Source organism: Bos grunniens, chromosome 15 (genome assembly GCF_055505025.1).
Source record: "Bos grunniens cultivar Pamir isolate PY7600 chromosome 15, Bosgru_T2T1.0, whole genome shotgun sequence".
Classification (NCBI taxonomy): Eukaryota; Metazoa; Chordata; class Mammalia; order Artiodactyla; family Bovidae; genus Bos; species Bos grunniens.
The window spans coordinates 20,809,771-20,823,236 of NC_141179.1; the positions used below are offsets into that span (position 1 = coordinate 20,809,771).

General features: G+C 38.6%; 2 protein-coding genes across 4 annotated transcripts in view; one reads left to right on the forward strand and one right to left on the reverse strand.

Annotated features, from left to right (window-relative positions):
• Nucleotides 1-13,466, reverse strand: part of RDX (radixin) — a 106,951-nt gene that overhangs the window by 53,606 nt on the left and 39,879 nt on the right. For all 3 annotated transcript variants that reach the window (XM_086339107.1, XM_086339106.1, XM_086339105.1), the window contains one exon: nt 12,774-12,937. In XM_086339107.1, coding sequence (XP_086195233.1) covers nt 12,774-12,937 — 164 coding nt within the window. The remainder of the gene's footprint in view (nt 1-12,773; nt 12,938-13,466) is intronic.
• Nucleotides 6,434-6,958, forward strand: LOC147357404 (large ribosomal subunit protein eL39-like). Its single transcript, XM_086339108.1, has one exon. The coding sequence runs from the start codon at nt 6,660-6,662 to the stop codon at nt 6,813-6,815; it is 156 nt and encodes a 51-aa protein (XP_086195234.1). The 5' UTR covers nt 6,434-6,659; the 3' UTR covers nt 6,816-6,958.

The window sequence follows — 13,466 nt, forward strand, 5'->3', positions numbered from 1 at the left end:
ATTATCAACTTCAATGGGAATAATACTCTTTTTAGTTAAAAAAATAATAATAATTATGCTTTCCTCTAAAACTTATCTAAATATACCTAAATATTTACAAAAGACATAGCTGCCATTTGATGTCAATTCTGAATTTCAAGCCCAAATCACATAATTTCTCAACTTGCAATCTCTGATAAGCTTATCAGCAAAGTTTTATTACCTATTTCTTCCTGAAGCAACTAGTACCTATCTGCTTTCAAAATGAAAAGAGACTCCAGTTTTGGGGCAAACAGATAGAGTTGTAACAAGTCAGCAAGAAAAGTAGGCCCTGCATTAAGCTTAAGGGTGACCATATCTTTCCAACTGGTTTTAATGAATCCTCACAGCATTTAATAATCTAAGGCCTGGAGTTCATTCATGAGAGAGGAGCTCCATCTCTGTTTTAGACTTCCCTACAAGGTACTTTCTCAACAGCCAGAAGGAAGATTGAATAACTAAGCGCCCCCCTGCCCCCAAGACTTGGACTCACTTTTAGCACATTCACCTCTTTCATCCTATCTCAATCAACAGAGTATACACAGGTAAACAGCCCCCACCACTCTAGGAGTCAGGGGTTACACAGGTTTAAGAAAGTTTGAACATCCCAATTTCCTTGAGAAAAAACAAGGCCCTGCAGGCCCCACAGATACTGGTGCCCTTCCTGTATTCTTTAGAAAGCTGAAAAAGTAGGCTTGTCTGTGACATCAAGAGCACAGTATTTCTCAAGTAATTGCTAGTATGGTCAAGAGCTACTTTTTTCATGCCAGGCTGCCTGCTACTCTAAGATGCTGAATAGCCTGCCCACATCACTCCTCAGTCCCTGCTTAGTCAAATCCAGCGCTGCCACAGTCTCCAAGACAGTTAGCTTCCGCCCTGAGACACTGAGGCCCTGAGACACTTCATGAATACTTACATCTCACCAGACCTGAAGACCAAAGGCTGCAATAATATTCCACAAACTCAGAACTTTTCAAGTCCTGCTCTGGCACACAGATGGCCCCTTCTGGAGGTGGGCACTGGTGCTGTTTACCTTTTCTCTATTGACATTTCATTTGTTCTTCCTCAAGGATGGAGGTAAAGGAGACACGGAAGCAAGAAAAAAAGACTGAAGATAACAACAACCAAGTTGGGAGGAGGAATTTTAGTGTTTATACTGAAAAATGAAATAAATGTATAGCCAGTATTTAACTTGATTATGATATTTAAAGTGTTTTGTAAAGTTTATTACACTGCACTCTTACAAAGCTTGTACTTCTCATCTCACAAGAATTCTCACCTGCTGACAGCCATCACCAATGAACACCCCATTCAATTAACACAAATGACTTTGGCTCTCCATGTTTCTTAGTGATACCTAGTTTCTTTTTGTAGGGAAAATCACTAGGCCATTCAGGTATGACCTAAACAAATCCCTTATGATTGATTACACAGTGCAAGTGACAAATAGATTCATGGGATTATATCTGAGAGACAGAGACAGAGTGCCGGAAGAACTACAGATGGAGGTTCATAACATTGTATAGGAGGTGGTCATCAAAACCATCCCCAAGAAAAAGAAATACAAAAGACAAAATGGTTGTCTGAGGAGGCCTTACAAGTACCTGAGAAAAGAAGAGAAGCGAAAGGCAAATGAGAAAAGGAAAGAGATACCCATCTGAATGTAGAGTTCCAAAAAATAGCAAAGAGAGATAAGAGAGGCTTGCCAAGCAAGCAATGAAAAGAAATAGAAGAAAACAATAGAATGAGACTAGAGAGATCTCTTCAAGAAAATTAGATATATCAAGGGAACATTTCAGGCAAAGATGGGCACAATAAAGGACAGAAACAGTGTGAACCTAACAGAAGCAGAAGATATTAAGAAGAGGTGGCAAGAATACACAGAAGAACTGTATAAAAAAGATCTTTACAACCCTGATAACTATGACGGTGTTATCATTCACCTAGAGCCAAAATCCCCCTGGAGCGTGAAGTCAAGTGGGCCTTAAGAAGCATCACTATGAACAAAGCTAGTGGAGGTGATAGAATTCCAGTTGAGCCTTTACATATCCTAAAAGATAATGCTGTTAAAGTGCTGCACTAAGTATGCCAGCAAATTTGGAAAACTCAGCAGTCACAGGACTGAAAAAGGTCAGTTTTCATTCCAATCCCAAAGAAAGGCAGTGCCAAAGAATGTTCAAACTACCACACAATCACACTCATTTCACACACTAGCAAAGTAGTGCTCAAAATTCTTCAAGCTAGGCTTCAACAGTATAAGAACTGAAAACTTCCAGATGCTGAAGCTGGATTTAGAAAAGGCAGAGGAACCAGAGATCAAATTGCCAAGATTAGCTGGATCATAGAAAAAGCAAGAGAATTCCAGAAAAACATGTACTTCTGCTTCATCAACTACACTAAAGCCTTTGATTGTGTGGATCACAACAAACTGTGGAAAATTCTTAAAGAGATAGGAATACCAAACCACCTCACCTGCCTCCTGAGAAACCTGTATGCAGGTCAAGATTCCTTACCACTGAGCCACCTGAGAAGCCCCATATTAGAATACATTACTTTTTTTAATAGCACCAATTACATTTTTCTTAAAATGAAGACTAAAAAGCAACATATATTCAACTTCTAATCAAACTATGTACTAGTAATATTAAAAATTCTTTACTACTACTACTTAATTAGGGATTAGGTACTCTGCTAAGTGTTTCTGTACTGACCCTATTATTTCTCACAAAAACTCTTGAAAGGACTATTATTTTCACAGTAAGGATAAGAGAATAAGAAGTTACTTGTTCAACAAGTATTAGAATTCAAACCCAGATTTATCTAATCCAAAGCCTGTGTTCTTTGGTATGACATCAGCTGAGTCCCAGGCGTACAGGCAGTCAGCTGTGACACAGACTATCCCATAGCTAACCTACAACTGGTATGTAGCTATCTCACTCTAAATTGTAAACTCAATTTGATTTGGACACAAGTAACTTAAGAATGCAGACTACAAGGACCAATAATCCATGGAAAAGAACATGATTTTCACTATTAAAAAGAAGTGATGAGAGTTATGCAGGAGGACATAGCTACATATGCCAATGTATTATAGGGAAAGAGGCCTCCTGCTGCCTCTTCCCAACTGCTGTTCTTGCCCAAGAAACTCCAGCAGCACACCTCTGGGCATTCCCCCAAGTATGTCTGCTGGCTCCTTTGTCATTGGGCCTGATTGAAATTGTTTCCACATACACAGTTGTCACTTCTCTCTCTCTGACCTATAAAGCAGGGAATGAACAAAGACTTGGCATGCCACTTCTGAAAGACCATCAATTCCCATGTGGCTGGACTAACATAAAACAACCTTCAGGTGTTCAAATGAAATAAAGAGTTAATGAATTCCTACTGTATACAAAGCAGGCAATAAATACTCACTAATGATAGGTTGGAACCTTTCATGGAATCCAAGAAAGGAACCATGGGGTTGTTAACTGTGTTAAAAAGATCCAGCATCACCCAACTGCTGGCAGCACTCTAGTGCAGGACACCTCACCCAAACAATGAACAAGACAAAATCATAAACCCAACCATTAATCAGCAGACAGTATTACCAGACATCCCAAAATATACCACCTCACACAGCCAAGCCCATCAGAAGGGGAGAAAAAAAAACCCACCTCACCTCCTTTCACCAGAACACAAGCAAAAGTCACTCCCAACACAAAGCCTAACCAAACCACTGGACAAACCTTACCCATTGAGGGCAGAAACCAAAGGGAAGTAGGAATACAACTTGAAAGCCTGGGGAAAGGAAGCCTCAAACGCAGTACGTTAGAATAAAAATGAAAAGGCAGAGAAATACTGCACAAATGAATGAACAAGACAGAAACTCACAAGACCAAATAAACGAAGAGGAAATAGGCAAACCATCTGAAAGAGAATTCAGAGTAATGATAATAAAGATGATCCAAAACCTCAAAAACAGAATGGACAAAATGCAAGGATCAATTAACACATTTAACATGGACCTAGAAGAAATAAAGAATAAACAGAGACATACAATACATAATGAAATTTAAAATACTCTGTGTGTTAGTAGCTCAGTTGTGTCTGACTCTTTGCGACCCCATGGACTGTAGCCCACCAGACTCTTCTGTCCATGGAATACTGTAGGCAAGAATACTGGAGTGGGTTATTATTCCCTTCTCCAGGGGATCTCCCCAACCCAGGGATTGAACCCAGATCTCTCCCACATTGCAGGCAAGCTCTTTACCACCTGAGCCACCAGGGAAGCAAAAATACTCTAGAAGCAATCAATACCAGAATAACTGAGGCAGAAGAATAGAATGGTGGAAATAACTTCTGAAGAGCAGACTAAAGGATAAAGAAAGAAAAGAATTGAGGATAGTCTCAGAGACCTCTCAGACAATATTAAACACACCAACATTCGGATTACAGGTGTCCCAGTACTAGAAAAGAAAAAGAAAGGGTCTGAGAAAATATTTGAAGATACTATACATGAAAATTTCCCCAACATGCGAAAGGAAACAATCAAGTCCAAGAAGCGCAGAGTCCCCTACAGTATACACCCAAGGAGATACACACTGAGACACGTACTAGTCAAACTAATAAAGATTAAACACAAAGAAAGACTATTAAAAGCAGCAAGGGAAAACCAACAAGCAGCATACAAGGGAAACCCCATTTGATTAACAGATATCTTTCAGCAGGAACCTTATAGGCCAGAAGAGAATGGCAGGATATATTTAAAGTACTGAAAGGGAAAAATCTACAAGCAAGATTACCCGACCTGGCAAGAATCTCATTCGTATTTGACAGAAAAATTGAAACCTTTCAGACAAGTGAAAGTTAAGAGAATTTAGCACCACAAAACCAGCTTTACAGACAAAGTTAAAAGGACTTCCACAGGAAGGAAACACAAGAGAAGAAAAAGACCTACAAAAATAAGCCCAAAACAATTAAGAAAATTCCAAAAGGAACATATATATCAATAATTACTTTAAATGTAAATGGATTAAATGCTCCAACCAAAAGACACAGACTGAATGGATAAAAAAACATGACCCATACATACGCTATCTACAAGAGACCCACTTCAGACCTAGAGACACACATAGACTGAAAGTGAAAAGATGGAAAAAGACACTCCATGCAAAATGGAAATCAAAACAAAGTCAGAGTAGCAATCCTATCAGACAAAACAGACCTTAAAATAAAACAATATTATAAGAGATAAGGAAGCACACTACATAGTGATCAATCCAAGAAGACGTAACAATGCAAATATTTATGCACCCAACAGAGGAGCCCCTCAATACATAAGGCAAACAGACACAAAAGGAGAAATTGACAGTAACACAACAGTTTGGATTTTAATACCCCACTTACACCAATGAACAGTTCATCAAAACAGAAAATTAAGGAAACACAAGCCTTAAATGCCACATTAGATCATATGGACCTAGTTGATACCTTTAGGACATTCCATCCAAATGCAAAGGAATACACCCTCCTCTCAAATGCAGATCGAACATTTTCCAGGATAGTCCACATCTCAGGTCACAAATTAATTCTCAGTAAATTTAAAAAAATGGAAATCACATCAAGCATCTTTTCTCACCATAAGAATATGAGACTAGATATCAATTACAAGGAAACAAAAAACAACTGCAAAACACACATACATGGAAATTAAACACATTTCTTAAAAATGAACAGGTTGCTGACGAAGTAAAATGAGAAATCAACCATTCCTGGAAACAAATGACAACAAAAACACGACAACCAAAAACCTATGGGCTGCAGCAAAAACAGTTCTAAGAGGGAAGTTTATAGCAATACAATCCTATCTCAGGAAACAAAAACATCGAATAGACAACTAACTTTACACCTAAAACAACTGAAAAAGGAGAACAATAAAACCCCAAAATTCGTAGAAGTAAAGAAATCAACAAGATCAGAGCAGAAATAAATGAAGAAGAAATGAAGGAAACAATAGTAACAAGTAATAAAACTAAAAGCTGATTCTTTAAGGAGATAAAACGGACAAACCATTAGCCAGACTCAAGAAAAAAGGGAGAAAAATCAAATCAACAAAATTAGAAATGAAAAAGGACAGGCTACAACAGACAATGCAGAAATACAAAGAATCAGAAGAGACTATTACAAGAAACTATATGCCAATAAAATGAACAACCTGGAAGAAACGGACAGATTTTTAGAAAAGTTCAACCTTCCAAGACTGAACCAGGAAAAAATAGAAACTATGAACAAGGCCATTATAAGCACTAAACTGAAAACTGATCAAAAATCTCCCTACAAACAAAAGTTCAGATGGCTTCACAGGTGAAATCTATTAAACATTTAGAGAAGAGCTAGTGCCTATCCATCTGAAACTTTTTCAAAAAAATTGCAGAGGAAGGAATACCTCCAAATTCATTTTACGAGACCACCATCACCCTGATATCAAAATCAGAAAAAGACATCACAAAAAAAGAAAATTACAGGCCAATATCACTGATGAACAAGATGCAGAAATCCTCAAGAAACTTCTAGCAAACAGAATTCAACAACACATTATAAAGAATATACATGCACTTTTCTTTTCTCCACCATCCTATGTGTGGTTGAGTTTGCTTCCCATGATGTCGTCTCACAAGACTCTCAGGGTCAAGCAATTCCTAGCCAAGAAACAAAAGCAGAATTGTCCCATTCCTCAATGGATTCAAACAAAGACTAGTAAGATCAGGGACAATTCCAAGAGAAGACACTGGAGAAAAACCAAGCTGGGTCTATAAGAAGTGTCACATATAAAGTGGAACACATGCTGTGTGTTAAGACCATCTGCAGATTAACCAGCCAAATCACAGTTGGAACATCACAACTGTCTAAACTTATGAGAGAGATGGAATGCATGGCTCCTAATGTTTCTTGTTTCCTTGCTAGCTGGCTATGAGGCTCAGTAAAAAATATGTGAAACTTATTTGGGGAAAAAGAAAAAAAGATCACACACCATGATCCCAGGGATGCAAGGATTCTTCAGTATAAGCAAATCAATCAATGTGATACACCATATTAACAAACTGAGAGATAAAAATCATAAGATCTTCTCAATAGACGCAGAAGAAGCTTTTGAAAAAAATTCAGAACCCATTTATGATAAAACTCTTTAAAAAATGGGCATGGAAGGAATCTACCTCAACATAATAAAGGCCATAAATGATAAACCCACAGCAAACATTATTCTCAATGGTGAAAACCTGAAAGCATCCCCTCTAATATCAGAAACAAGACAAGGGTGCCCATTCTCGCCACTATTATTCAACATAATTTCGAAGTCCTAGCTATGACAATCAGAGAGTTAAAGAAAACAAAAAGAATCCAGACTGGAAATAAACAGTAAAACTCTCACTGTTTGCAGATGACATGATACTACTATACATAGAAAACCCTAAAAATACCATCAGAAAATTACTAGAGCTAATCACAGGATACCAAATCAATACACAAAAACTACTTGCATTTCTATGCACTAACAACAAAAAGTCAGAAAGAGAAAGAATCAATCCCATTTATCACTGCAACAAAGAGAACACAATACATAGGAATAAATCAACCTAAGGAAACAGAGCTATACATAGAAAACTATAAGACACTGATGAAAGAAAACAAAGTCAACATAAACAGATGGAGAGATATTCTACTTTCCTGCACTAGAAGAATCAATATTGTGAAAATGACTAAACTACCAAATGCAATCTACAGATTCAATGTGAACCTATCAAATCACCAATGGCATTTTTCACAGAACTAGAACAAAAAAATCTCACAATTCGTATGGAAACACAAAAGACCCCAAACAGCCAAAGCAATCTTGAGAAAGAAAAACGCAGCTGGAGGAAATTAATGTTCCTGACTTCAGAGCATACTACAAAGCTACAATCATCAAGGAAGTATGGTACTGGCACAAAAACAGAAATATACACCAATGAAACAAGACAGAAAGGCCAGCGATAAACCCTTATCTTTGACATAGGAGGCAAGAATATTCACTGAGGCAAAGATAGTCTCTCCAATAAGTGATGCTAGGAAAACTGGACAGCTACATGTGAAAGAACCAAACTAGAACACTTCCTAACATGATATACAAAGATTAGCTCAAACCGGACTAAAGACCTAAATGTAAGACCAGAAGCTGTAAAACTCTTAAGAGGAAAGCATAGGCAGAACACTTTATTATACAAATCACAAGAAGATCCTGTATGAGTCTCCTCCTAGAGTAATAGAAAGAACAACAAAAACAAACAAGCAAGACCTAATTAAACTTAAAAGCTTTGTACAGCAAAAGAAACTATAAACAAGGTGAAAAGACAACCCTCAGAATGGGAGAAAATATAGCAAATGAAACTGACAAAGGATTAATTTCCAAAATACATAAGCAGCTTATGCAACTCAATAATAGAAAAGCAAATAACTCAGTCCAACAGTGGGCAAAAGACCTAAACAGTTCTCCAAGGAAGACATACAGATAGCTAATAAACACACGAAAAGATGCTCAAAATCACTCATTGTTCAGTTCAGTTCAGTCACTCAGTAGTGTCCGACTCTTTGAACCCCATGAACCGCAGCCGGCAGGCCTCCCTGTACATCTAACTTTTGAAATCCACCTAAACCTATGTCCATTGTGTCGGTGATGCCATCCAGCCATCTCATCCTCTGTCGTCCCCTTCTCCTCCTGCCCCCAGTCCCTCCCAGCATCAGGGTCTTTTCCAATGAGTCAGCTCTCCGCATCAGGTGGCCAAAGTATTGGAGTTTCAGCTTCAACATCAGTCACTCCAATGAACACCCAGGACTGATCTCCTTTAGGATGGACTGGTGGGATCTCCTTGCAGTCCAAGGGACTCTCAAGAGTCTTCTCCAACACCACAGTTCAAAAGCATCAATTCTTCGGCACTCAGCTTTCTTCACGGTCCAACTCTCACATCCATACATGACCACTGGAAAAACCGTAGCCTTGACTAGACGGACCTTTGTTGGCAAAGTAATGTGTGTTTAATGTGCTGTCTAGGTTGGTCATAACTTTCCTTTCAAGCAGTAAGCCTCTTTTAATTTCATTGCTGCAATAACCATCTGCAGTGATTTTGGAGCCCAGAAAAATAAAGTCAGCCACTCATTATTAGAGAAATGCAAATGAAAACTACAGTATCCCCTTACACCTGTCAGAATGGCCATCATCAAAAAAAATCTTCAAACAATAAGAGCTGAAGAAGGTGTGGAGAAAAGGGACATGACATGTTGGTGCACTGTTAGGTGGAATGTAAACCGATGCAGCCACTATGGAAGACAGTAAGGAGATTCCCTAAAAACCTAGGACTAAAACTACCATATGACCCAACAATCCCACCACTACGCATATACCCTGAGAAAACTGTAACTGAAAAGACACATGTACCCTAATGTTCACTGAAGCACTATCTATAATAGCTAAGACATGGAAGCAACCTAGATGTCCATGAATGGATGAAGAAGCTCTGGTACATATACACAATGGAATATTACTCAGCCATAAAAGGGATGCATTTGAGTCAGTGCTAATGGGGTGAATAAATCTAGAGCCTATTACACAGAGTGAAGTCAGTCAGAAGAGAAGAACAAATATCCTATGTTAAGGCATATATTGAACCTAGCAAGATGGTTCTAATGAACCTATTTGCCCAGTAGCAATGGATATGTAAACATAGACTTATGGACACAGTGGGTGGAAGGAGAGGGAGAGATGAATATAAGAGGGTGAGATGAATATGAGGAGGAGAGGGTGGGATGAATGGAGAGAAGCACAGAACAGAAACACACATTAACATACGCAAAATAGCCAGCCAGTCGGGGAATTTGTTATATAACTCAGGGAACTAAAACTGGGTTTGCAACTAAAACTAGTTGCAAGCTAGAGGGGTAGGATGGAGTGGGAGTTGGGAAGGAGGTTCAAGAGGGAGGAGACGTATGTATACCTATGGCTGATCCATGCTGATGTATGGCAGAAACCAACACAATATTGTAATTATCCTTCAATGAAAAGTAAATCAAGAACTACAATGTAATCCTAAGCCACATGAGACCAGTAAAAAATGACAGAGATCAAAGTAACATTCCAACTTAGCATCTTTAATGGTGGGGTCAGGAATTACAGGACAGTTTCATGCCTGTTTAAAACATGTTTTATGAAGCAGTTGACTTTTCTTGAAAAATCTGTATTCAGGTCAGGAATCAACAGTTAGAAATGGACATGAACAACAGACTGATTCCAAACAGGAAAAGGAGTACGTCAAGGCTGTATATTGTCACCCTGCTTATTTAACTTATATGCAGAGTACATCATGAGAAACGCTGGGCTGGAGGAAGCACAAGCTGGAATCAAGATTGCCGGGAGAAATATCAATAACCTCAGATATGCAGATGACACCACCCTTATGGCAGACAGTGAAGAGGAACTAAAAAGAGTCTTGATGAAAGTGAAAGAGGAGAGTGAAAAAGTTGGCTTAAAACTCAACATTCAGAAAACTAAGATCATGGCATCTGGTCCCATCACTTCTTGGCAAATAGACTGGGAAACAGTGACAGACTTCATTTTGGGGGGCTCCAAAATCACTGCAGATGGTGACTGCAGCCATGAAATTAAAAGATACTTGCTCTTTGGAAGAAAAGTTATGACCAACCTAGACAGCATATTAAAAAGCAGAGACATTACTTTGCCAACAAAGGTGTATCTAGTGAAGGCTATGGTTTTTCCAGTAGTCACATATGGATGTGTCAGTTGGACAGTAAAGAAAGCTGAGCAGTAAAGAATTGATGTTTTTGAACTGTGGTATTGGAAAAGACTCTTCAGAGTCCTTTGGACTGCTAGGTGATCCAACCAGTCCATCCCAAAGGAAATCAGTCCTGAATATTCATTGGAAGGGCTGATGCTGAAACTCCAATACTTTGGCCACCTGATGCGAAGAACTGACTCATTTGAAAAGACCTGGATGCTGGTAAAGACTGAAGGCAGGAGCAGAAGGGGACGACAGAGGATGAGATGATTGGATGGCATCACCGACTCAATGGACATGAGTTTGAGTAAACTCTGGGAGTTGGTGATGGACAGGGAGGCCTGGCGTGCTGCAGTCCAAGGGGTTGCAAAGAGTCCAACATGACGGAGCAATTGAACTGAACTAACTTCTCTAAGGCAGACAACTTGAGTGAAACAATGTGAATTAATAAAATATCTGAATTACACAGAACATTTAAGAAAAAAAAATGTATCTAATACAATGACCAAAAATATAGGTGGCAAAACTATTTCTGGCAGAGGGCTGATTTAATTACTGGATTCAAATCATGTTATTTCCAACACAATGTTTTTATGTATATGGTTAGGGGTCCTCAATTTTGTTTTCTTTAGGACCTACTCTACTCTTAAGATTATTGTGTTATTTTACAATGATTTCCTCAATAGATGTTAACTTTAATTTGGTCTCTGCTGCTGCTGCTGCTGCTAAGTCGCTTCAGTCGTGTCTGACTCTGTGGGACCCCAGAGACAGCAGGCCACCAGGCTTCCCCGTCCCTGGGATTCTCCAGGCAAGAACACTGGAGTGGGTTGCCATTTCCTTCTCCAATGCATGAAAGTGAAAAGTGAAAGTGAAGTCGTTCAGTCGTTCCCGACTCTTAGCGACCCCATGGACTACAGCCCACCAGGCTCCTCTGTCCATGGATTTTCCAGGCAAGAGTACTGGAGTGGGGTGCCATTGCCTTCTCCGAATTTGGTCTCTAAATTTTTTCAAATAAAGCATAAAGTCTAAATTAGTATAGAATCAGATTTGGGAATTATGAGTGCTGGAGCCAATAATGTGGTTCCAAGGTAAACGAGGAACTTATTCAATACTTTTACGTTTCAGAAGTCTTTATTTAATATATTTAACATCTTTTTCGAAAGTCTAAGTGAACCCTGGTTTAAAAGATCAGTGTCACTGACAGGGAGTGCCAGAGTTACTAAACTCTGAATAGTGACTACTCACGTCACGTCACTGACACCGTTTCAAAGAAAATATTCAGCATATTCCTACCCTGAAAAATGAAGACACACAAGTCACAAGCAAAACAAACTTGAAATTTCATACTATGTCCACACCAAAGTCTGTCAGTAAAAAGCAAGCACAATACGGGAAAAGCATATCTGTGAAGTCTCAAAAAGATATTTTCTCAGAAATATCTATCAAAGATTTCTAACTTGAAAATTATACACACTCACTTTAAAAGAGGACAGTGATAACACATGCTGTCATTCAATTTTAATACATAACACCTTCTGGAAAAACCTGGACAAATTTTTTGGTCAACCATACATCATGGTATTAAATGAATATAATGTAAAAATGTAAATTTAGAGTATACTATAGAAACTGATGAGGATTCTTAAATTTTAGATAACCTACTGGTATCAATTAAAAATGAAAGGCCAGGGACTTGCCTGGTGGCCCAGTGGTAAAGAATCCACTTTCCAAAGCACAGGATGCAGGTTTGACACTTGGCTGGGGAACTGGGGTTCTACGTACCTTGGGACAGCCACACCCACGTGCTGCAACTAGAGAAGCCCATGCACCCCAACTACTGAGCCCAGGTGCTCTAGAGCCCATGTCCCACAACAAAAGAAGAGAAGTGCCCATGTGCTGCAAGACCCAGCAGTCAAAAATTAAGAAAAAGAAAGGCCATAAACTCCATACCTTTCCAACTGCTTCTGATGTTTCTCCTCTCTAGCCTGGGCCTTCATCTGTTGTACTTCAATAGTGTCAGGCTTCCTTCTTCGCATGTACAGTTCATGGTTTCCCATGCATAAGGCCAAAATCCGCTTATTGATTCTCAAACGAGGTGCATAAAAAACAAAATCCTAAACATAAAGGAGCCTGAATTTAAAATCTTCATGAAGGATAGTTCTTCCCACAATAATCTCTACAAAATTTCAACCTTTCCTATGAATTCTAATGTCATATTCCATATAGTTTAGAAATCATGGAATTTCTTTACTCCTTATGCCATACTTTCACAAAACTGGTTCCTCACCCTTTTGTTCCCTACTGGTTTTGTGGAAAAGTTAACATTCTTATCTTCTCAATGTATTAAATGACATTTATTCTTTTTTCTTCTCCAAAGAAACTATGAACATCAATTTCTTCACCTCAGAGGAAGATTTTTTGTTTGTTTTGCCTTTGCCATTAATCTCAAAATTGGACCTTTTTTCAAGTCTGTTAATCTTTTTAACCTAGAAATTTTCTCCATATCTTTGTGTTTTCAACAACTGAGCTAAAATACTAGAGTATACCTGACACTAGAGCAATTAAAAAAACTATTTAAATATAAAGATTTCTTACGTTCAAGGCTTTGAGTTACAAAAATCCAAAGTTCATTATGCAATACTC

Bases quoted from the DNA above. Each gene is read 5' to 3' on its own strand.
- LOC147357404 (XM_086339108.1), top strand. From the start codon at position 6,660: ATGATGTCGTCTCACAAGACTCTCAGGGTCAAGCAATTCCTAGCCAAG.